Genomic DNA, 23,108 nt, shown 5'->3' on the forward strand with positions numbered 1-23,108 from the left:
CAAGACTCATCGAGGGGAGGCCCCCCCCTAAGAAACACAAAGTCTATCATACCACTCCTTAAACTCATTGACCGTTCTCGCTCTCACCACTCCATCAGGCAATGCATTCAACGGTTCAACCACCCTCCATGCAAAGAAACCATTCCTCACCCTCTTGCTCACAGTTTCCTTTCGTAACTTCCAGGGATGGTCCCTTATCATCACTCCTTCATGCTGTTCAACCAAGTGAAAGAACTCCCCAGTGTCAACCCTGTAACCACCTCTCAACAGCTTAAAAGTTTCAATCATATCAACTCTCCTTCTTCTATCCACCAAACTCTGCAGTCCACATTCCCTCAGCTGATCCTCATAACTAACATTGTACAGTCCTGAAACCATCTTTGTTATCTGCCTTTGTACCCTTTCCACAGTTAACTTATCCCATTCAAATCGTGGAGACCAAATCTGAGAACAATAGTCCAAGTGTGGTCTGATCAGAGACTTATACAATGGAATGATACCCCTTTTATCTCTGCAGGTCAGTGTCCTTCTCATAATTGCAGCAATCCTCTGTGTTACCTTCACCACCTTTGCAATATGTCCCCTAAATTTCAGGTTTCTATCAATCATCAAACCCAGATCCCTTGTCTCCACTACTTCCTCCAGTATAACTCCTCCCATAGAGTATGGAGCATCCCATCGATGTTTCCCAAACCTAAAGACCTTACATTTTGCTGCATTAAACCGACACCCCCCATTCATTTGCCCATCTATCTAGCTTATTCAAATCCTCTTGCAGGGCTACCACATCTGCACTATTACTAATAATCCTTCCCAGCTTCGCATCATCCGCAAACAACTGAATATCCCCTTGCAATCCATTGGCAATGTCATTGATATAAAGGTTAAACAATATAGGTCCTAGTACTGAGCCCTGTGGGACCCCACTTGTAACCCTCTGCCTCCTTGGAACTGCTCCACCATACACAACTCTCTGATACCTATCAGACAGCCAATCCTGAATCCAGTTGACCAATCTGACATCCAGACCCATGCAACTTAAATATCAGCTTATCATGTAGCACCCTGTCAAATGCCTTCACTAAGTCTAAGAAAATTGCAGTATATGCCTTTCCCTCATCTAATGTTCTTGTAACTTTATTATAAAAGGCTAGCATATTGCTAAAACAAGAGCACCCTTTCACAAATCCATGTTGACTCTCACAGATAACATTAACCTCATCTGCCCAATGCTGTATACAGTCCTGCACTACTTTCCCCAAGATCTTAACAACTACTGATGACACGCAAACTGGCCTATATAACTGGTAATTAGTTTATGGAATTAACAACGCATATAAAGTATATTAATTAAAGATAACTTTAATAAATAACTTCTATATTTCGGCAACGTCACGTTGCCATCTTCAGGAACATAAAGATATGGTATGTGCACGCAGGCACTAACAAAAGCAAATGAGGAAGAAAGCAAGAAACTAATATTGTTCCTAAAGTCCTAATGGTGCCCTCTGGTGTGCTAATTTGGTTGACTTGGCAGTTGGGCTGAAGTTCTCAAAATGTAAGTCTCCCAAATTTGGGGTAGTTTCATGCACCCAAATTTGTTGAGGTTAGGAACGTTTTTTAGAGCTGCCGAAGATTCCTTGAATAATCTCTCGTATTTAAACTTGCGGTGGGATTAATACGAGAAATTATTCAAGGAATCTTCAGCAGCTCTAAAAAACGTTCCTAACCTCAACAAATTTGGGTGCATGAAACTACCCCAAATTTGGGAGACTTACATTTTGAGAACTTCAGCCCAACTGCCAAGTCAACCAAATTAGCACACCAGAGGGCACCATTAGGACTTTAGGAACAATATTAGTTTCTTGCTTTCTTCCTCATTTGCTTTTGTTAGTGCCTGCGTGCACATTCCATATCTTTATGTTCCTGAAGATGGCAACGTGACGTTGCCAAAATATAGAAGTTATTTATTAAAGTTATCTTTAATTAATATACTTTATATGCGTTGTTAATTCCGTAAACTAATTACCAGTTATGTATGACCAACATATAAACCTTGCTACTAGAAAACTGGCCTATAATTAGACACTTCCAGTCTGTTACCACCCTTATGCAATGGCACTATCTTACCTTCCTTCCATTCCCTGGGCACCTTTCCCGCAGCCAGACTTTCATTGAAAAGCCAGGTTAAAGGCACTGTCAGTTCCCTAGCACATTCTCAGAATTGTGCTTACTATTCTTACCCTACTATTCAGAATTGTATTCCAAACAATTCTGAACAGTAGGGTAAATCATTCTCTGAGATGTTTTATTTCTTAATTTTTGAAACATTCTATGTACCACAATCTCACCTAATACAACTTTTTTCCAAATATGCCTATTATAAGATCGTTTTTTTGTAAATAAGAATACAGTTTGCCGAAACTTTGTCTATTAAATTTTCATATCAGTGTGTGCCACAGATTAGAAAATTTCAAATTAACAAAAATATGTTTTTTATTACAAAACAGCAAAGTTTGATAATAAATATTTGCACTACAATAAGGTTCGACAGATTGAACAATATTATTGCATTATTTCTTTTCTCCTGTGGGAGAAAAATGGTAAAATGCCACTCGTATAATTATAGCAGATTTTCTATCGGCAAAAATGGTAAGAAAATAATCATTGCACTTTCATTTCAAAACACAAAGAAAGAACATTGTAAATTAACCCAATGAAAAAGAAAATACTACATATTTTTCTTCTGTTATTATCTGGTTTTTTCTTGTAGTAGAAAGAAGAAATTACTCAACATATTTCTTTTGTCAATACAAGAGTGCAAAAATCTGTAAATTGATTACATTATAGCTGATAGAGAATTCATGCCAGAAAAAATATTTATGTAAGATCTAACATCAGCAGATATAACGACATTTTCTTCTAGTTTAGATACGTGACATTTTTGAAGTAGTTAAACTTTTGTTACTATTTTACACTAAACTGCATGAGCATGCTCCCGAAATGATTTACATTTGTAACAATTGCCTGCAGATTGAATATGTCTACCCCCCCCCCAACCAAAAAATAAATGATTATGTAACAGATATGTGCCTTTTCTCTTAAAAAATTAAAGTCCTTTTTTCAAGATAATTGTATCAAATAATTTAGAATTTTTTGATAATAAAAGTGAAACTGATCACTACAAATAAAGAAATCATTTTTGGCATAAATACTGTATCAGCCTGTAAAAGAAATGTCAGTTTTTCTGTGTTAGTATGTCTGAACAACTGAAACGAAACAAGACATTCTTGCTTGAGGCAATTTAGTGCGACTTCTGGGAAACTTTCTCTCTTGTGTTTCTCAAAAGAGTAATCTAAGACTTTTAGCTTTTCCTCCAGCTAAGAGGATTATTGTCCAGCATTTCTAAGACATATTTCAGAAATAGCAACCGGCAACAATAGTAGTAGTAATATTTAGAATTAAAAAAAAAAGAAACAAACAAACATAGATAACACAACTGAACTTTCCTTTATGTGGTATACAGTTTTACATATTGACAATACAGCATAGTATTTCTAAATCTTAGAATAATTTCAGCAGACTGCTGACCAGCTGATTTCAGATGCAAAGAAAGAGTACAGAATTAGGAGCTTCCAATATACAACAATATTATTGCTTTGTTAAGGGGGATAAAAATCCCTTATTGTTTTTCAGCCAGTAAGCGAAACTAAGATCGAAAACTACAATCCTATCCCCCTTAACTTATCAACCTCGCCAAAAAAAAATAGCCGTTTGGCATTTCATCTTAGTTAATATTATTGCTTTATTTCTTTGGTCAAAATAGTAAACTGAAATAAGAGATTCTGAATACTGTCTGAAAGTTTTCAAACCAGTAGAAATTTAAAGTAGTTATGTAACTGAGTTCCAGGACAGGAGGGGGGGGGTGAGTTGCAGTAAAAAATCCTAATACCATACAGGATATCCTTCCTATTATATTTTCAACATATCTACAATGGTTAAGCACTGGACATTATAGTAATGTGCATCCTACAAAAAAAAAAAAAAACTGTTGCAATTTTAAGCAAAAGGAGGTGGCAAAGAGTCTCTGATAAAATACCATTGGATATAAATTTCTGATACTAAAAAGACACAATATCGGAAACCGAGTAATGCAGTTTATAATCATTTGTTGTTCATAAAAAAAAAAAAAATTCGTTCCTAAAATTGAAACGTAACGATCCATATAAAGGTATTTTGCAAAGAAAGAAAGCAAAATGTCATATTTATTATACTAAATGTTATTTTAAAATATAAATATTAGACAACATATTTTAAATGCAAGCAAACATTTGAAAATTTGGGAAAAGAATCTATATTGTCAGTAAAGTGAAGCAAATTTACTATTACTGAAATATATTCATTGCAAAGGCTGATCTGTGGTCATTTCAGGATTGATTATTTATTTTGGCAGATGTGAAACTTCTATTTTTGGAAAGAGACACAATAAATTGTGCAGAAAAAAAAAAAGATCAAATATCCTAGTTCAGTAAAGCAAATTCCAAGTACCACAGTACATGTAAAGACAAGTGACTCAAAGGGTCTTCCACAACAGTTAATCTGTTAATGGCTCTAAAATTTAGCCTCCTCTGCTGCTAAGGGATTCACGGCGCAGGAGGCTAAATACTTGATAAAAGATAGAATGCCGATGAAGTTTTGATCCATGAAAAATTCTGGGGTTGTCTGGCTATTTCATCCACCTCGGCCGGTAGAAGGGTTAACTTAATTTTTGTACATACATACATATCATTTTAATTGCATCTTTGACTATGTACTGCTGTAACCTTTGCTGTAATTTTGTTTATATGTAGATACTGTGCTCAACTTAATTTTTGTGGATGCATATATTTACTAATTTCTCTTTGACTATTTCTGTATTGCTGTAATTTAATTTATATGTAGATATAAATTGCTTAAGTTAATTTTTGTACATAAATTAGTAAACGATATGTATCTTTGATTACTTATGTACTGCTGTAACCTTTGCTATGGTGCAGTATGAGCTTTGCTGTTCTTGAACCAATAAACCATACCAACCAATCATCCCCATATACCTTTTGCTCACTCACAGTCTCTCCTTCTCCTCATCTACAGCTCTCAAGCTCTTCATGATATCACATTCACAAAGATGAAAGATCTTTATGAACTGCTCATTAAATGCACTGCTCTGAAAGAACCAACTGACACCACAGTATGAGGAATAAATACCAATGGCATCACCTTAATAAGATGTAAGATCTCCTTTCATTGTGATGACTGCAGCAATCCTACGAGGGGATACTTTCCACAAGAATATGATAGTGACCAATGGGAATTATGGACCATTCTTCCTGCAGGCATGTAATGAGGTCCTGGATTGTTGTGGGCAGTCCTTAGACCTCACCACACATGCCAGTTCATTCCACAGATATTCAATAGGGTGGCCTGCAGGAAGAATGGTCCATAATTCCCATTGGTCGCTATCATATTCTTGTGGAAAGTATCCCCCGTGTGGTGATGTTCATGTCCACAAACCATGCAGTTACAGAAGTAGCTGTATGACACAGTGCATTGTCATGCTCTTTCAAGGAACACCACATAGTAGGAAGCATTTTGCATTGTCCAGAATGTTCAGACACTTCTCGAAGTTGAATGTTTGCCACCACAGAGGTCCGAGGCCATACCAGGAAAAAATGGATGATACCATAACACTGCCACCTCCGAATTTCATAGTTGGGGTTGTGCACTCTGGTAAGAGGTGTTCACCAGACATCTACCACACCTGTCCATCTGCTCAATAGAGGATGTAGCGTGTTTCATCACTAGAGGATATAGCATGATTCGTCAACTACATACAGGGGTTGTTTGAAAAATTTGGTAAATTTCTAATAGACGGTGACACAATTCATTCATTCATACCAGTGTCGGCATGTATAATCTTTTTTGTAATCCCTGGCAAAATTTTACCAATGTGCAATGCAGAGTTCTTGTTTGGCAAACATTTAAAATGACCATGTTCACATTTTTCATAAAAATGGAGAAAAACGAGTTTTGTGCAGTGATAAAACACTTTTATTTGAAGAAATGGATGGCTGCACAGATCAAAGCCAAATTAGATGCAGTTCATGGGGACTCTGCACCAGCATTAAAGACTATTTATTTTTGGATAAATGAGTTTAAACGCAGTCATAAGTCCATCGAAGATGAAGAGTGCTCTGGATGCCCGACTGAGGTCACTAAGAAGGATATGATTGACAAAATCCATGATATCATTATGGAAGACTGCAGAGTGAAAGCGCGCAAGATTGCCGAGATTGTATGCATCTCAACTGAATGGGTGTATAATATCCAGCACAAAAAATTAAATTGCACAATGAAAAGCTCTCTCTCTGTCTGTCTGTCTGTGTGTGTGTGTGTGTGTGAGAGAGAGAGAGAGAGAGAGAGATGGATGCCACAATTGTTGACTGTTAATCAAAAACGCATGTGAAAAGACATTTCAATGCAGTGTTTGGTGATTTAATCACAATTTGCAGGATTTTTTGTGTCGATTCGTGACTGTAGACAAAACTTGGATCCACCAGTACATACCTGAGTCCAAGCAGCAGCAATTGGAGACTATGTTGAGAAATAAAGGTGATTTTTTCCAAAAAAGGTATTTAACTTATTTTTTTACAAAACCTTTAAACAACCTTCGTAACACAGCTTTCTAAGCTTCCATGTCTGACTATAGATGCCCTTTGCACCACTGAAGAGAATGCTGAATGTTGGTTTGGGTAACGCGGGACTTGCATATTGCAGTCGCATTCTACAGTCAAGTTCAGTGAGTGTGGTGGGTCATTCACCACTGCAGGTAGTACTTGCAGTTGACTCCCTATGCTTCTATGTCGGTATGGTATCACTAATTGTTAATCTGGGATGTCCCAATTTGTAAACAATTTGACATGCCATCATGTCAAATTGTCACTCTCACCAACTGGAGGGTCATTTGTCATCTCATTTTAATCACTTCCTGAGATGAGATAATCAACACAGCATCCTATCACAATGCTTCTTTCAAACTCCAGCAGTTCACTTCTTGCAGCCATTTCACCCAAACACAGTTGCATTGAACTTGGGAGCATCACATTCCTCACATTTATACCAGCTGCAAACACGTGACTCGTTACATGGCACAATGAACCTTGAGCATGGGTTGTACATTGACTTCTTTCCAAGCAGAATCTCAACTGTATCCTTCATAGTGGGTGTCCATACACCATTTTTTTTTTATCCAATTGATGACATTCAAGAACCCTCAGTTCTTGAATATCATCTTACCATAGTCATTATTTTTTTTTGTTCACTACATACAGAAAGAACTCCCTAGGTTGTTTTGGCTTCATTAGCTAAGTGCTGCACATACTGCACTTTTGTTATCCTTACAAATCAAGACACCCTCCTTGCCTGTTCTTTCTACACCAAATGGAAATGAATATTATCATTCATCTTATATTGATACCATAATGCCTTCTTTCTCTGTATTGCATGCTTCATCTCTTCTTTCATCAATTTTGCACCTACCTACCTATTTGCTTATTTAATTCTGACCCTTGGAATAGATTTAGACATTGCTTCTACTAGATAGTTCTTGAATAGCAACTAAGCCACAATGATCTCCTTTCTACCTAACTTCTCGTTCCAAGTTAAAGATGCAAAGCTGTCTCCTGAGCCGATCATAATCGCCAGCCTTGTAGTTCCACATATACCCTTTTCTCACAGAAGTCCTCACATAGCCTGGCTGGCTGAGTGGTTAGGATATCTGCTCTCCAGCCAAAAGGCTGAGGGCTCAAATCCCGCCATGGGCATGGATGTTTGTGATTGTTTGTGAAAACAATAGTGGTGGTGGGCAGTAAATGGCGTTAGTGTAGTTGGTGGATTGAGTGGTGGAGACAGAGAGTTGTAGAGTAGGTACCCCTCCCTCGATGAGTCTTTGGACTCCCTGGAGGTGTCACGTAATAATAATAATAATAATAATAATTGTAATAATAATGGCTGGTTAATGCCCAGGCAATCACTTCATTGTCACTCTCACCAACTGGAGGGTGATTTGTCACCTCATTTTAATGACATCCTCAGATGAGATAATCAAATTTAAGATCCTCAGTCCTTGTTGGACATCTGTTATATACTGCTTGAGGTAGCTGTTCCTCAAAAACTCGAGAAATTCATTTTCTTTACATATGGTTGCTATCTTGTCATTCAAATCTATATTGCCATAATTGAAATCACCCATAATGATCATCCTTTTCCTATATGCTTGGCTATAAACTTGTTTACACATTTCATGGTCACTGCCCTCCACATTGCAGTCTAAAACAACATCCAACTAAGTATTTCATTCTATCATCTCTGTCTCACACCATACTACCTCAAAACTACAACCACTGTTTCCTCCGTGCATCTCTAACTTGCATGGACATATAACTTTTTTTTCTAATCAATAGCACTCCATCTCCCTTTTCATCTTTTCTATCTGCATGAAAAACATGATACCCATTCCAACTCTATTCCTGTCAGGATGTCATACTTATCCAACCATGTCTCACTATTTTCCAACAAATTTTTGGATGAATAGATGCAATCAATGCAACCATTTCATTTCCCCCGTTTTTGATACTTCTAGCATTCATATCTAAATATAGCAGTTCATTCCTCTCTATAACAAGTTTCACTGATACCATTTATTAGATATAACTTCTCCATACCTTTACTTGAGCCATTTCTTTTTCTCCTTACTCATCTCAGAACTTTTTCAAATTAAATTATTCTCCTTATCTTCTAGGCCAGGGATTCTCAATCTGTGGTACGCGTACCACTGGTGGTACGTGAGCACTGCCTTACTGGTACATCTAACATCCTGAATTAAATATAGTGGTATGCCACTGGAAAAGGTTGAGAACCCCTGTTCAAGGCCATTTCATTCCCTTTCTGTCTATGCTCATTCACTTCCTCTTTAAGCATCAACCTTTCTAACACTGCATTTCCATTCACCCTGAGTCTCCACTTTTCCCTGTGTATCTTACACACTTGTTCTCTCATTCTCTACATTCACACTACCCACTTCTCCATTCAAAAGCACTTTGATCCCTTTTTCCTCACTTTCCTGCTCTTTCATATTACTTCTTACTCACTCAGATTCATTCTCTGTGCTCATTACTCTCCCTTTCAGCAGCGGTCTCTCCAAATGACACACATCAAAGCTATTCAAATGCAGTCCATCATTCTTATACAGTCAATTTGTCCTTCAAACTAATTCCACACATTAACAAACTGCACTGCTTTCTCTTTGTGAATTTGCTAACAATATCATTCATAATCATTGATTTCTGCCTCATCTCATCACTGCCATACCTGGAGAAATCACTGACTACCTTTCCTATCACATTATTATTTTTTATCCTTCTCAACAACTTCCTGATATCCAGCCTTACATTTATCTTGTCCCAATCAAGTCAAGTCATTTGTTCCTACTACCATTACCAACTCTTTTGCTTGCTTACTACTTATACCCAATGCCTCAATCATTCTATTCACTTTACTTCCAAGAATACAAACTTTGTGCATCTCTTCATTTACCACACTTCTTATAATCAAACCCCCAAACAATGCCACTTACAAGTCTTTCAATACCTCTTCCATGCAAACATCTTTCATTTCCATCTTCCATAGATATTTACAATTCTCTTCATTTCACTCTGTATCTTCTTCATCTCATGTCTCATCTTCACCAACTCAGCTTTCAAATCTTGCATCATTTTTTTGCTGTAAATCAAGATTTAATCAAGTACTTAAAACGTTTGTGAACAAACCTTCCAATATTTTATTTCCAACATACAGTTCATCGTAAAACTGTTTTCTACATTATTTTATCTTGCACAAAATGCATGTTTTCAAAGAATGCAAGACATAAAACAAAAATTTTTAAACCATACTTGCTACGTCATAAGCAAAATAGTGAAACCAAAATTCATTTATATTTTATGCATGTATACCTCATTAATAAGTTAGATCATCACAGACATATAACATAGAATCATAGGTTAGAGAATATTTAAGAAGCTGCAAGATCACTGCCGCATATTTGTATTATGTATGAAAATGATAACCAAAAAGTACTTCATCGAAATTGTAAAAAATAAAAGAACAAATTACAGTGGTATCTTGCTAATCCGAACCTCTTTAGTCCAAACCCTCCAGTAATCCGAACTGCGGTTTGAAAGAAAAAAAAAGTTTTCTTTATTACGTATTATTTTGTGCACTATTATTTTTATTTAATAATTATTTTAACTATTATTATTTATTTTATTATTATTACAGAACAGTATTTTTTTTTTCATACTGTCGATTGTACTGTTATAGTGTAGGCCTATTTTGATTTATTGTGTGTTCACATTTGCTTGGGAAGCCGTAGAACCTGAAGCAATTCAAGCATCGTGGAAAAAACTGTGGCCTTCTAAAATTTACCAAGATAATTACGGTGATACACAAAAAAGAGGAAATTCAAAATGTACATAATTTGGTTAAAGATACAAATCCAGATGTTGAAATTTCACAAACAGATGTTACAGAATGGATTACAGGTAGAACCGAAAGTGAATTCAAAATCGAATCACATGTTGAAATTATAAATATGACGCTACAGAATGAATTAGAAGACGATGATGACGATAAAGAACTCGAAGAAAAAAAGTAAAACATGAAGAGGCAGTTTACAGTTTTAATATGTATATAGAATGGGCTAAGTAGAATGATATGCCATTAAACAAAATTTTATTGCTAATGTAGCTCCGAGAAGAAGCATTCGAAAAAAAATTTTGTGGAATGGCATATCATTCTGCTTAGCCAATTCTATACACATATTAAAATGTAAACTGCCTCTTCGTGTTGGAAACTTCCACTTCTTGGAAAAGTTTAGCTTCCAAGAAGCAAAAGAAAATCAGTGACTTTTTACAAAGAAATTTAAAAAAAAAAACTTTTTTGGTGTGTTATTTTGTGAAATGTTTTTTTGTGTTGTGTACAAGAAAGTGATATTTTTATTTATTAAGTTATGTTATGTACTGAACTATGCAATTTTATTAAATCAGAATCCTCAACAATACAGTACACATAAACTAAATTTTTTACTAAAATAAACTTGTATTATTTTTTAAGTTTTACATTACAGTACAGTAGCTTTTTTTTTTTTTTTATCAGTTACTTCATTTATTAATGTACCATTAGAATCTCATTATTTTTGTCTTAAACACTAGTTATCTTTCAAAGTTAGACTTTTGGGACAACAGTAGTATTAAAGACTTGTACCAAAAAAGAATACAGAACTGGATGACAAGTATAAAACAAAATCAGAACATAGAAGAAGAATGGTCAAACCTAAAAACCATAATGACAAAAGCTGCAAAAGAAAGTTTAGGAACAAAGAAAAAGTGGAAAAGAAAAAGAGGCCTTAGGGGTGATGATGAAATTAAATGCATTATTGAAGAAAAGAAAAAAGCATATAAAAACTGGCTCAACCTAAAAACAATAGAATCAAAAATCGAATACAACAGAAAAAAAGCAACAGCAAAAGCAGCATGCAGGAGAATAAACAGAAACAGATGGAACAATTTTGTAACAAAATTAGAGAGAGAGAGAGAGAGAGAGACTGTACGCTCAAAAGACCTAATGCATATAAAATCCTCAAAGATCTAAGCAATGAAACTAGAGAAAAAGCAGATATTAATACCATTAAAATAGAAATATGGCAAAATCACTACCAAGATCTATGGTATGATGAAAACATTAAAAACAGAAACTACCCTTTGTAAACATCTCTGATAACTTGGAAAACATTACTCTAGAAGAATTAAGAGAAGCATTAACCCAAAGCAAAACAGGAAAGACTCCAAGAGAAGACAATATAAACTTGGAACTTATCAAATATGCAGGACTTGAATTCTCACTCAGGTTACTTAATTTTTATAATATGATCTGGAAAGAAGGAAAATGTCCACAAGATTGGACCAAAGCAATAGTTATTCCCATCTACAAAAAAGGACACAAATCTGATTGTAACAATTATCGTGGAATCAGCTTACTTAGTACCTGTTATAAAGTATATGCAAAAATCTTAGCATGAACTTAAACGTATAGTAGATCCAAAATTAATAGAAGAGCAAAATGGATTCAGAAAAGGCAGGTCTTGCATAGACTCTGCATTTACGTTAAAATTATTAATTGAAAAACACAGAGAAATGAACATAGAAACACACATAGCTTTTATAGATTACACCAAAGCATTTGATAAAATTATCAGAGAAAAACTATGGGAAATCCTAGACGAATATGAAATACCAAACCAACTCTTTAGAGCCTTATATAATATATGTCAAGATAATAAAATATCTGTGAAGTACAATAATTCAACATCAAGCTGGAAACCAATAAATCGAGGAGTACGTCAGGGTTGCCCTCTCTCACCGGTTTTATTTAATATATACATAGATAAAATCATAAAAGAATGGAAGATAACTAATGAAGGAGGATTCAAGATAAACCGTAACACCAGATTAGCTACTCATCTTTTTGCTGATGACCAAATAATCCTTGGAAATAATGAAGATGAACTACAAAAATCATTATGCAGTCTAAATAATCTGATAAAAACATATGGTATGGAAATATCAACAAACAAAACAAAAGTCATGGCCTTCAAAGGTGCTAATCCAATAAGAAGCAAAATAGTAATAAACAACAAAATAATAGAGCAATTAAATATATTCAAATATTTAGGTTGCGCAATGTCATATGAAAATGAAGCTGATATAGAACCAAAGATATCAAACTTTTTAAAAGTAACAGGCATTATAAATAAAATTTTTAAATCCAATTATGTACAAAAACACACACGAATAAGAATCTACAATACAGTTGCTAAACCAACCTTACTTTATGAGATATGGACAATAAAAAAAGCAGGTGAAAGAAGAATTGAATCATCCGAAATGAAATTTCTGCGCAGAACTGAAGGAGTCACAATAATGGACAAAATGAAAAGCAGCGAAATCAGAAAAAAACTTGGAATTACAACCTCCCTAAATGAAACAGTGATTTGCTATAGAGAAAAATGGAAAGAACACATACTAAGAATGAATAGAAGCAGAATACCTTAACAAATTCTAAATTACCACCCAAAAGGTACTCGATGCAGAGGAAGACCCTTAAAAAGATGGAATTGAGTCCGGAACAGGCCACTTGGAAAGGAAGAAGAAGAAGAAGACACTAGTTATTGTCTCTTGGAGGAAAATTCGCTAATCCGAATGAGCACGGTTTTTATTAGTTCGGATTAGCGAGATACCACTGTATTTATATAAATTACAACCACATATGATAAAAGAAAAAAGAAAGCACACCACGAATGCCAAAGGTCATGCAAGGGAACATGAAAAGATTTTTTTTGTTGTTAAATATAAAAAAATATGCTACCATCTTAACAAGACAAACTACTATTATAACCATAATAGTCTAATAAGTCTACGATTTTGAACCAACTTACCCAAGGCAGTAAGGTGAGGCAGTAGGACTGCCAGGCATGTTGCAGCAAGAATGCACCAAGTGGCAATACCCGCTGACTCAATTTCCTCATGATTTCCAGGCGCCATGTCCGTCTTAGCCAATATTGGCTCTACAACAAGAATAATATGTTATGGCAAACTTTCCATCAGATTTATAACATTATAATACTTATAAATATATAAGACCTATAATTTTAAATACAAATCTTATACAATACTTATAAATAAACAAATCTGCCAGATGAAGAACTTTGCCATGATATACCATACTTTTGAGGTGTCCCCAAAGCAAAATTCACAGGATTAAGGTCTGATGAATGTGATGGCCATTTCATAAAAAATGAGCAACTAATTACTCTATCTTCTGTGAAATGTTGATGCAATAATTGTTGAACTTCACATCCTATGTGAGAAAGTGCTCCATCTTGCATAAACACTGTTGTGTTGAGGCACCCTTCCCATGATGCACAGCATGATACACACCAGAGAGGTTGCATACTTTGCATTATGGGATACTAAGACAATTGATGTGGAGTCATTAGCCTCCATATACAAGTAGCCCAGTCGTGAAGATACTTCACATGTAAACTGTACTTGCTTACACTTGGATAAATGATCTTGGCATCTTTAATTTATAGTATAATCAAGTGAAAAAAACTTTCAAATCACATAATGGATGTTATATGGTCCAACAGCAGTTTAGCAGTTGGGCAGTATTTAAGCAAAGCAGTTTTCATTTCTTGTTTCCTGAAAGGCCTGTTGTATTCTTCTGCACTGCTTGGGAGGAACAGAATTTATTGCTTTTCTGCTTTACATTTTTGAACAAGGAATTCATGGGAAGGTGGGGGGGGAGCAACTACGACAAATGATCTAGCAAAAATTTCTCACAGAATGTTAGAAATTGTGCATCCATTATGTTCAATGATGAAGAGTGGGAAAGGGAGATATATTTGCTAATCATTTGCTGAATTTTATTCCAGACTTCTTTGGTGTTGTTGCTCTTCTTATAGAAAATGTGCATTGAATCCAGGATTCCTTTCTTTTAGACATATCGACCATTCAGAGTGGGTACACTCTGAGTAGAAACCATCTAGATGCTTCAGGAATTGTAGTTGTTGCAGTTTGTATAATACACTAGAAGAAGGGATGATCACTATTAAATAGAATTCTTCTAGGGAAGTGAAGGAGAGCCACTCAGTTTGATCAATTTTCCACTGGAATTCTGTGATGTATGGTTGCCCATGCAAAAAAAGTGGATATCATGAGAAAGTGATCACTCTCTCAAATAAGCTGTCAACAATTGCCCACTTAAACAGAAGGATAAAGGAGGGTGAGTAAATATTTCAGTCAACTGCAGTGAATGCTCACGGGCATATGGAAGAAAGCACTGCTTCCAGTATTCAAAAGTGAGAGATTATTGCTGATGAGTATATGCTCCACAACTCTTCCTTTGATACTAGTTTGAGCACTACCCCCCACTAGGTGTTGTGTTCATTTAAATCTACCATTAAAAGCAAAGGGATGGTAACTGCAATATTACATCATGAAGGTCATCGTGAGAGATATCTGCAGCAGAATACTGTCATAAGGGATCCTAATGAGTGTCAGATGGCAAAGAATGTGTGTTTGTGTTAAGTAGATCTTGCTTCAAGGAGAATGATCTTACAAGGACGGTGACTCTTCTGTGGTCAGATCCATTCCCCATCTTGTCTTTATGAACAATGGCTGCATTTTGGAATGTAAGATCATCACTAAGTTTAAATATGTTTCCTGTAAGCATACGTAGATTGGTTTATGCTTCTGCAAGAGAGCCTTGATGTTGCCAATATTTCAAGAATCCATGACAATTCTATTGTAGAAATGTTTTCATTATTCATTATTTATTTATTTTTGGTGGTATTATTATTATGTGACACCTCAAAGGAGTCAAAAGCCTCATTGAGGAAGGGCACCTACTCAACAGCTCTCCATTTCCAACAATCCACCAACTACAGTGACCTGCATCATCTACACCAACGCCATCTACTGCCCACCACCATCACCACCACTAGTGTTTTCACAGACAATCGCAAACATTCCTGCCCACAGTGGGATTTGAACCCACAGCCTTTTGGCTGGATACGCTAACTACTCAGCCAACCAGGGCAGTAAAAGAGGTGGCTAATGTTGATTCGTTTATTTAAGCCTCTGATGTTATTAATGAATTATTGGATAATAATAAGGGTTAGGGGAATATTTCTTTCCAAGGTAAATAGGTTTTGAATTCTCCGTCTCCCACTCAATCTACCAACTACAACAAACCAGATCATCTACACCAATACCATCTACTACCCACTACCTTCACTAGTATTTTCACAGACAATCACAAACATCCATGCCCACGGCAGGATTCAAACCCACAGCCTTTTGGCTGGAGGGCAGATGCGCTAACTACTTGGCCAACCATGCTGCTAAGAATGCAAATACGCTATACAATATGGAATTGGGGGGGGGGGAATGATTCCTACTGTTTGGTAGAGGTTCTCCTCTCTCTCTCTCTGAAAGTATTATTACTATCATGTGACACTTCCATGGAGTACAAGGACTCATTGTGCAAGGGCAGGCTAGACCATACAAACCCACTGTGTACACTATTTAACTCACCCTCTACATACTACATAATCCACCATCTACCATCCACTGATATTAATTTTTGTCTGTTAACTGCATGTTTTCTATTTGTTTTTGTTTCAATTTGCATATGTGCAGGATGAAAAACCCGAGTTTACAGGAAGAAAAATCCTGCCACCTCCATAGAGATTGGTTAACTTTTTTTTTTTTTTTTAAATAAAAGTCTGCATAAAGATTCCTTTCCAGTTGACAAGAACTGAACTCCAGTGTTTGCTAATGGACGGGAGCATTGTCCTGTGGTTCTTTCGCCTGTACCATTTAAAAACAATATTGCATGTATCATCTTGTCATACTCACAATGTCATGAGTTTTGTTTTCATTCGGTTAGATTTTTCTTTTCGGAGAACAGGGGAAAGCCAGTGTCCATCATTTCTTAGTCAAGAAAAATATCCAAGCCGTCTTGAACAACCTCTGGAGCACTAGGTATAGCATACTAATTGTTTTATTTTCTTGTGGAAGAACGTAGGTATTCATCCCATATATTAATGAGCCCAGTTGCATTATTTGCAGTGCACATTCCACTGTTTTTGTTAATTAGTGGATTCTTTTGTAGTAGGACCATTTTTCGAATGTCCTTATGAGTGAACTTCACGGATCTGGGAACAGTGAGGTGGGACTCACATACTAACACATATGACCCCCCCCCCCTACTGAGACAGTTATTTTCTCAGTATAAGAAGATTTACTTTTGTAGTATACTGCTTCCTCACCTCCTGATAAGAGTGAGGTGCTCTGCTCAGTTTTAATTTTTTAGGTCTCCTTTTCATCTTTCCACCTTTGGCTTGTTCAGAAGTATGCTGGGTGATTACCTCACAATTAGGACATTTTGATGTTTTGCTTTTGCAGTCTTTGTTCTCATGGTTGTTACTCTCACATTAGGCACTGATGGCAGAATCATGACAGAGTTTTTCAGAATGACCATACTTCTGACATTTAACACCTCAACCAGCCATGACGTCTATAGACATCCAGCAAAATCTGGATACGATTCTGTAACACCTATTGGATGAGATTGAATAAGAAGTGCAATTTGGTCCCACTATTTCATCCACCATGGCCAGTAGAGAGGTTAAAGCAGTGCAAGGGTTTAAGGATGTGGAGCATAACTGAGCTTTGCTATTCTGCTTTTACAGATGTTAGTGGTTTAGGTGTGTTAAAGTTAAGGAAGATGTTCCTGTTCAGACCCAAATGACCATTCCTCACATATGAGAGGTCTTCTGTCACTCCTTGTCTTCAGAACAGATCTTTTCATCAGGAACATCGAATAGATCCCACTCAAATGTTATCTCAATAGCAGTTCAAAGTTTTGTGTTTGTTTTGGGAAGGGGGGGGGGATGTGACTGGCATTCTTGATACATGTTGCACAGAGGAAATGCTCTGATTATTGTTGTTTCTAAAAGAATGTTCCCTGAACAGGGTTTTTCAACTGAATTTGGAGATCCTCCAAACTCTTCTGGATGAAAAAGGTGACATTTTTCTGAGAGAACATTCTTTAGTTTAGTGTCATATTAAAAAAAGTTGGTTATGTTTATAACTGCATCTGATGTTTTTCATTTCAAGATTTTGTTCAGTTGATGTTACAATGGTTTCCGGATATGGCTGAGGCCCCTGATAAACTTGAAAATGAAAAATGACGCATTCCCAATTGGATCTTGTTTTAGCACCAGAGCTCCCTACCCACCACAGAGCCACATGTGAATGCCTACTCACTGGCAAGCAATAATTGCACTCTGGAGTGGCATGCCAAGGCTAACCTAGACAACCATGCTGGTACTGGTATCACAGCAAGTCTTGGGCCCTGTCCCAAACCATGGGAAAGCTGACTTATTGCAACGGCATTGTTCCTGGTATTATTACGTATTATTATTATTATTATTACGTGATACCTCCAGGGAGTCTAAAGACTCATCGAGAGAGGGTACCCACTCCACAACTCTCCGTCTCCACCACTCAATCCACCAACTTCAACTAACCATAACTACACCAATGCCATCTACTACTGACTACCAACCACTAGTATTTCCACAGACAATAACAAACACCCGTGCCCATAGCGGGATGCAAGGAAACTGGCTGATTGATCCTGGCCAGCCATCCAGGTCAGCCAGTCTTGCTGCAGCTGAGATCAAAGTAGTAAGAGACTACCAAGATTCCCCCTTTCTGGTCACAGGTTGCAATGAATAGCTTGTTTTCGCATGAAAAAGACATCAGATCTTCTCCACTTACTTTTGATAATGCTCAGTTCAACAGTCAAGATCAAATCTCACTTCTCAGACTGACTCTTACTCCAAACATTTCCTAGTACAATCATATCACTTGTATAGTCATCAGCTTCCAAAAAACTTCGCATCCTTTTCCACTCAAGATAGTACTTCTCTGCCAAAGAGTTCCTTATTTTGTATAAATCCCAAATCTTATCAACATTGGAATAATGTTCTCATGTATGTGGTAGTGCACCTAAGACCACCCTAACAATTCTTGATGCTGTTCAGAAAAGGGCAGTCTGGTTGATAAATGACACTTCTCCTCACCCACACCCTCTTCACCCACTTTCCTTAGAACATCAGTTGCTGTGTTGTGTCTCTTCTAAAGATATTTCAATGACCATTGTTCAGCAGTCCCATTTCTGCCAGATCTACAGGAACTCATGCCACTGCCAATCAAACTGCATACTCAGCGAACCTGATACTTCCAGTCATCTTTCATTTCTTCCATCTAAATTCTGTAGAACAGTCTTCCCCATGAAGCATTTCCAAAGGACTACAATCTTCAACAGTTCAAGAAGAATATCAACAATTACTTTATTCCTGAACCTGCCCATGTGTGGGCAGGTTCAGGAATGCTCTTCTGCTTTTCATGTACTGTATCCCAGTGATGGTAGCATGGCTGATGGTAAAAATGACTCGGTAAAAGAGTCAAGAATAGGTGAAGACAAGCAAAGAAAAAGAGGAAGAATGAAAAAGGCCAGCACCATGACTGTGAGGTCTCCTTATACCACAAATAGGTGTCAAAAGACTGAGAGGAAACTTGCTGAGCAGATTAAAGAAAATCCCAAGGAATCTATAAATTTGTCGTAATAAAAAGGAAAAACTACTATAGATGGGGACCTTAATGAGTGATGGTAGTAGAGAGGTAACAGAGCAGACAATATGAATAGCTCTGTTATTGAGCGATCGTTTGCAAGAGCATACCTTATCTTCACCTGAATCACTCCCTGTTTCATCTGCAAGTACCATATGAAACAGGGAGTGATGTCAATAAAATTGGATGTGCTTAAGATACTGCAAAAAAACCTTCATTCAGTTGCATTAGTCATGAGACTGGTAACTCAGCAGCAATTTCCTCCATTCCATCCTATCATTGGCTTTCTTCTTAATCTCTTGGTAGCTCCTCAGGCCCATGCTTTCTTTGACTTGGTCAACAAAGCTTTTCCTTGGTCTGCCTCTTCTTCTTTTCCCAGCCATTTTGCCTTCAGTTATTCTTTTCACAAGTCCATCATGCCGAAGTATATGTCCATACCACCTATCCCCTCTAATTTTGATTGATCTAATTAAACTTCCTGTTTCACTTATCTCTCTCAGGACTTGTTCATTTGATTTTTTTCTCTGTCCATTTTGTGTTCATGCGATGCCAGCACCACATTTCAAAAGCCTTCAATATTCGTATGTCTTCTCTGCCTAGAATCCAAGTTTCACATCGATACAGTGTCATGCTCCATATCAATGTCTTTATTAATTTTTTTTTCAATTGTAGACTGTTTCCTGTTAAAATGCTTTTCATCTTAGAGAATTGGGCTTTTGCATTGTTTATTCTTGATCTTATGTCTTCTTTTGTTCTGCCATCTTCTGTTATTAGGCTTCCTAAGTATTTAAAGCTTTTTACTTGTTTTGTTTCCTGTTGATATCTATATTATTATTATTATTATTACGCGACACCTCCAAGGAGTCCAAAGACTCATCGAGGGAGGACACATATGCTCTATATTGATAGGGGTTTTGCCTGTAACAAGATTTTAGTCTTATGTGTTGATTTTCATTTTATATTTTTGAGGTTATTATTTAGTAATTCTAGTATTGTTTTTAATGTTCTTCTGTTTTCTGCTAGAATGACTATGTCATCAACAAATCTCATATGCATGATTTGCTCACCATTTATCTTTATGCAGCTATTTATTTTATCTTTAGTTTCCTGAATGGCATTTTCAATATATAAATTAAATAAAAGTGGTGAAAGAATACATCCTTGTCTTACTCCACTCTGTACAGTTATTTTCTCCTTATCATTGATTTTAATCAGTCCATTTTGATTTTTATATATTTGATAAATTATTTTCCTATCCCTCAAGTCTATGCCGATATCATTTAGACAATTTTGGAGTATTTGCTGGTTTACTTTATCAAATGCTTTCTCTAAATCAAGAAAGCAAATGTAAGTGTTTTTACTAAGATCTATTCTTCTCTCTATTATTCTTCTTAAACAGAGTATTGTCTGTCTTGTTCCTTTATTCTTTCTGAATCCAAATTGGTCTTCACCCAGTAGACAATCTATTTTTGAATAAATTCTATTTTGAATAATTTTTAGTAGAATTTTGCTAACATGTGGGATTAAAGCTATTGTTCTGAATTGACTGCATTTATTAGCATTATTCTTTTTTGGTATTGGTATTATAGTTGATTTCATGAATTCCTTTGGTATTTTTCCTCTATTATAGATTTGGGCTATTAATTGATGGAGTAAGGTTTTTGTCTCATCACATAGATTTTGTAGTAGTTCTATAGGAATATTGTCTACACCTGGACTTTTTCCCTTACCCATTTTGGATAGTGCTTAATCAAATTCTTCTCGCATTATTAGGTGTCCTAGATTATCTTCATTTTGATTTTCTATGCTAATATCCACATCTAGTTCATCGCCTTTATAGAAATTTTCAAGATAATTCTTCCATTCCATTAATATATCCTCAGATTCTATGAGTAATTTTCCATTTTCGTCTTTGATGGCATTGTTTTTACTATTCTTATTAAATTTGAAAGTCAATTTGTTAATTTCTTCATATGTTCTCTCTATGTTTTCTTTTTGAAATAATTCATCTATATTATTACACTGTTCTTCCAGGTATTCTTTTTTAGCTTTCTACATTTTCTTGTAATTTGATTTTTAAGATATTTGTATTTGGCCACATCTTCTTCTTTAACACCATTTTTATATTATTAGATATATGAAGAGACAAAGGCTTCAATTCGGCGACACATGACTTGTTTAAGTTAAGGGACATTACATCCCATATCGTTTCTTAGCCGAATAAGAAACTCAAAGAGTTTCATGCCGAATATAGTAGAAACTATATAAAGTTCGGCGATTCCAAGCGTAAGCAAATACCTGGACACTGCAGCAAATATCAAGAATAGTGATCAGAGCTTGCTCCACCTTAGACATGAGTTGCCTCAGCTTGCACTACCTTTAGGGTCAGTTGCTGCAGTATCCAGGTATTTGCTTACGCTTGGAATCGCCGAACTTTATATAGTTTCTACTATATTCAGCATGAAACTCTTTGAGTTTCTTATTCGGCTAAGAAACTATATGGGATGTAATGTCCCTTAACTTAAACAAACCATTTTTATATTTTCTTCTTTCATCCATAAGGCAAAGTATTTCATCTATTATCCAATGTTTTCTTTTTTCTTTTTCTGTATTTTTCAATAATTGATTAGATGCATTTGTAATAGTCTCTTTCATCATATTCCATTGGTATTCAATATTACTCTGACTATTTACGTTTTCTGGAATGTTGTGATCAATTGCCTCTTGGTACCTTCTTTTTACTTCTTTACTCTTTAATTTTTCAAGGTTCCATCTTATTGGTTTGTCTCTTCGAATATGTTTCCTATGTTTCAGTTCTGTTTTCATTAAAACAAGGTTATGGTAACTACTGATGTCAGCACCTGGATAGCTTTTGCAATTTTTTATTTGATTTCTTTTCTTAACCAGTATATAATCTATTTGAATCCCCAGGTGCCTTCCAGGTGTATCTTCTTCTTCTTTTTGGAACTTGAAATAGTGTATTTGCAATCACTAACTGTTTTTGTGTACAAAATTCTATTAATTGCTTTCCTCTTTCATTCCTATGTCCAAGACCAAATCTTCCTGAAACATTATCATTATCCTCTTCTCCCACTATAGTATTCCAATCTCCCATTATTATTGTGTTGTCTCTGTCTTTAAAGCTGTTCCAGATTTCATCTTTTTGTTCATAAATTTCTTCTATTTCTTCATTGCTATGTTTGATGTTGGCATGTAGACCATTATAATATCGAGGTTTACTGGTTCATTTTGAATACTTATAGCCATGATTCTGTCACTGTGGTTAATTATTGTAGTAATTAAATTTCCAACTTTTTTCTGACTCTCCCTTCTTTTGTCCTGAATATATTATTAAAAATTCTCCACTCCAGAAATCACGCTGTCCCTCCCATCTCGTCTCACTAATGCCCAGAATGTCTATTTTAAGTCTTTCTATTTCTTTTTTCACCTATTTTTATTTTACCTGTTCTAGTAACCTTATTCTAAAATTCTAAAAAACTTAATGCAAGTAAAGTCATGGGATTAGATGACAAATTGGCCAAAGTATTATGAGAATGTTCAAAGAAATTGGCAACTTCTGTTACCCGGCAGTTTAATTTTAGTCAGCTCTGGTAAGATACTACTACGGAGTGGAAAGAGGCAGTAATTTAGAGACCAATCAAAATCTCAGGAATGTGGTTCAGCTTAGAAAAGTGGGTAAAAGGCAAATATCTGGAAAAAGACAGGAATATAATACTCTGTGAGAGGGGA

General features: G+C 35.9%; 1 protein-coding gene across 1 annotated transcript in view; it reads right to left on the reverse strand.

The window, feature by feature from the left end:
• The window catches only part of LOC150099409 (tolloid-like protein 2), a 781,663-nt gene that overhangs the window by 706,854 nt on the left and 51,701 nt on the right, over positions 1-23,108 (reverse strand). Inside the window, exon 2 of the mRNA XM_090403893.1 lies at positions 13,589-13,717. Within this exon, the coding sequence (XP_090260019.1) occupies positions 13,589-13,694 (106 nt within the window). The 5' untranslated portion in view covers positions 13,695-13,717. The remainder of the gene's footprint in view (positions 1-13,588; positions 13,718-23,108) is intronic.

Source organism: Typopeltis vanoorti, chromosome 14 (assembly GCF_054136105.1).
Source record: "Typopeltis vanoorti isolate ZY-2024b chromosome 14, IOZ_Tvanoo_1.0, whole genome shotgun sequence".
Taxonomy (NCBI): Eukaryota; Metazoa; Arthropoda; class Arachnida; order Uropygi; family Thelyphonidae; genus Typopeltis; species Typopeltis vanoorti.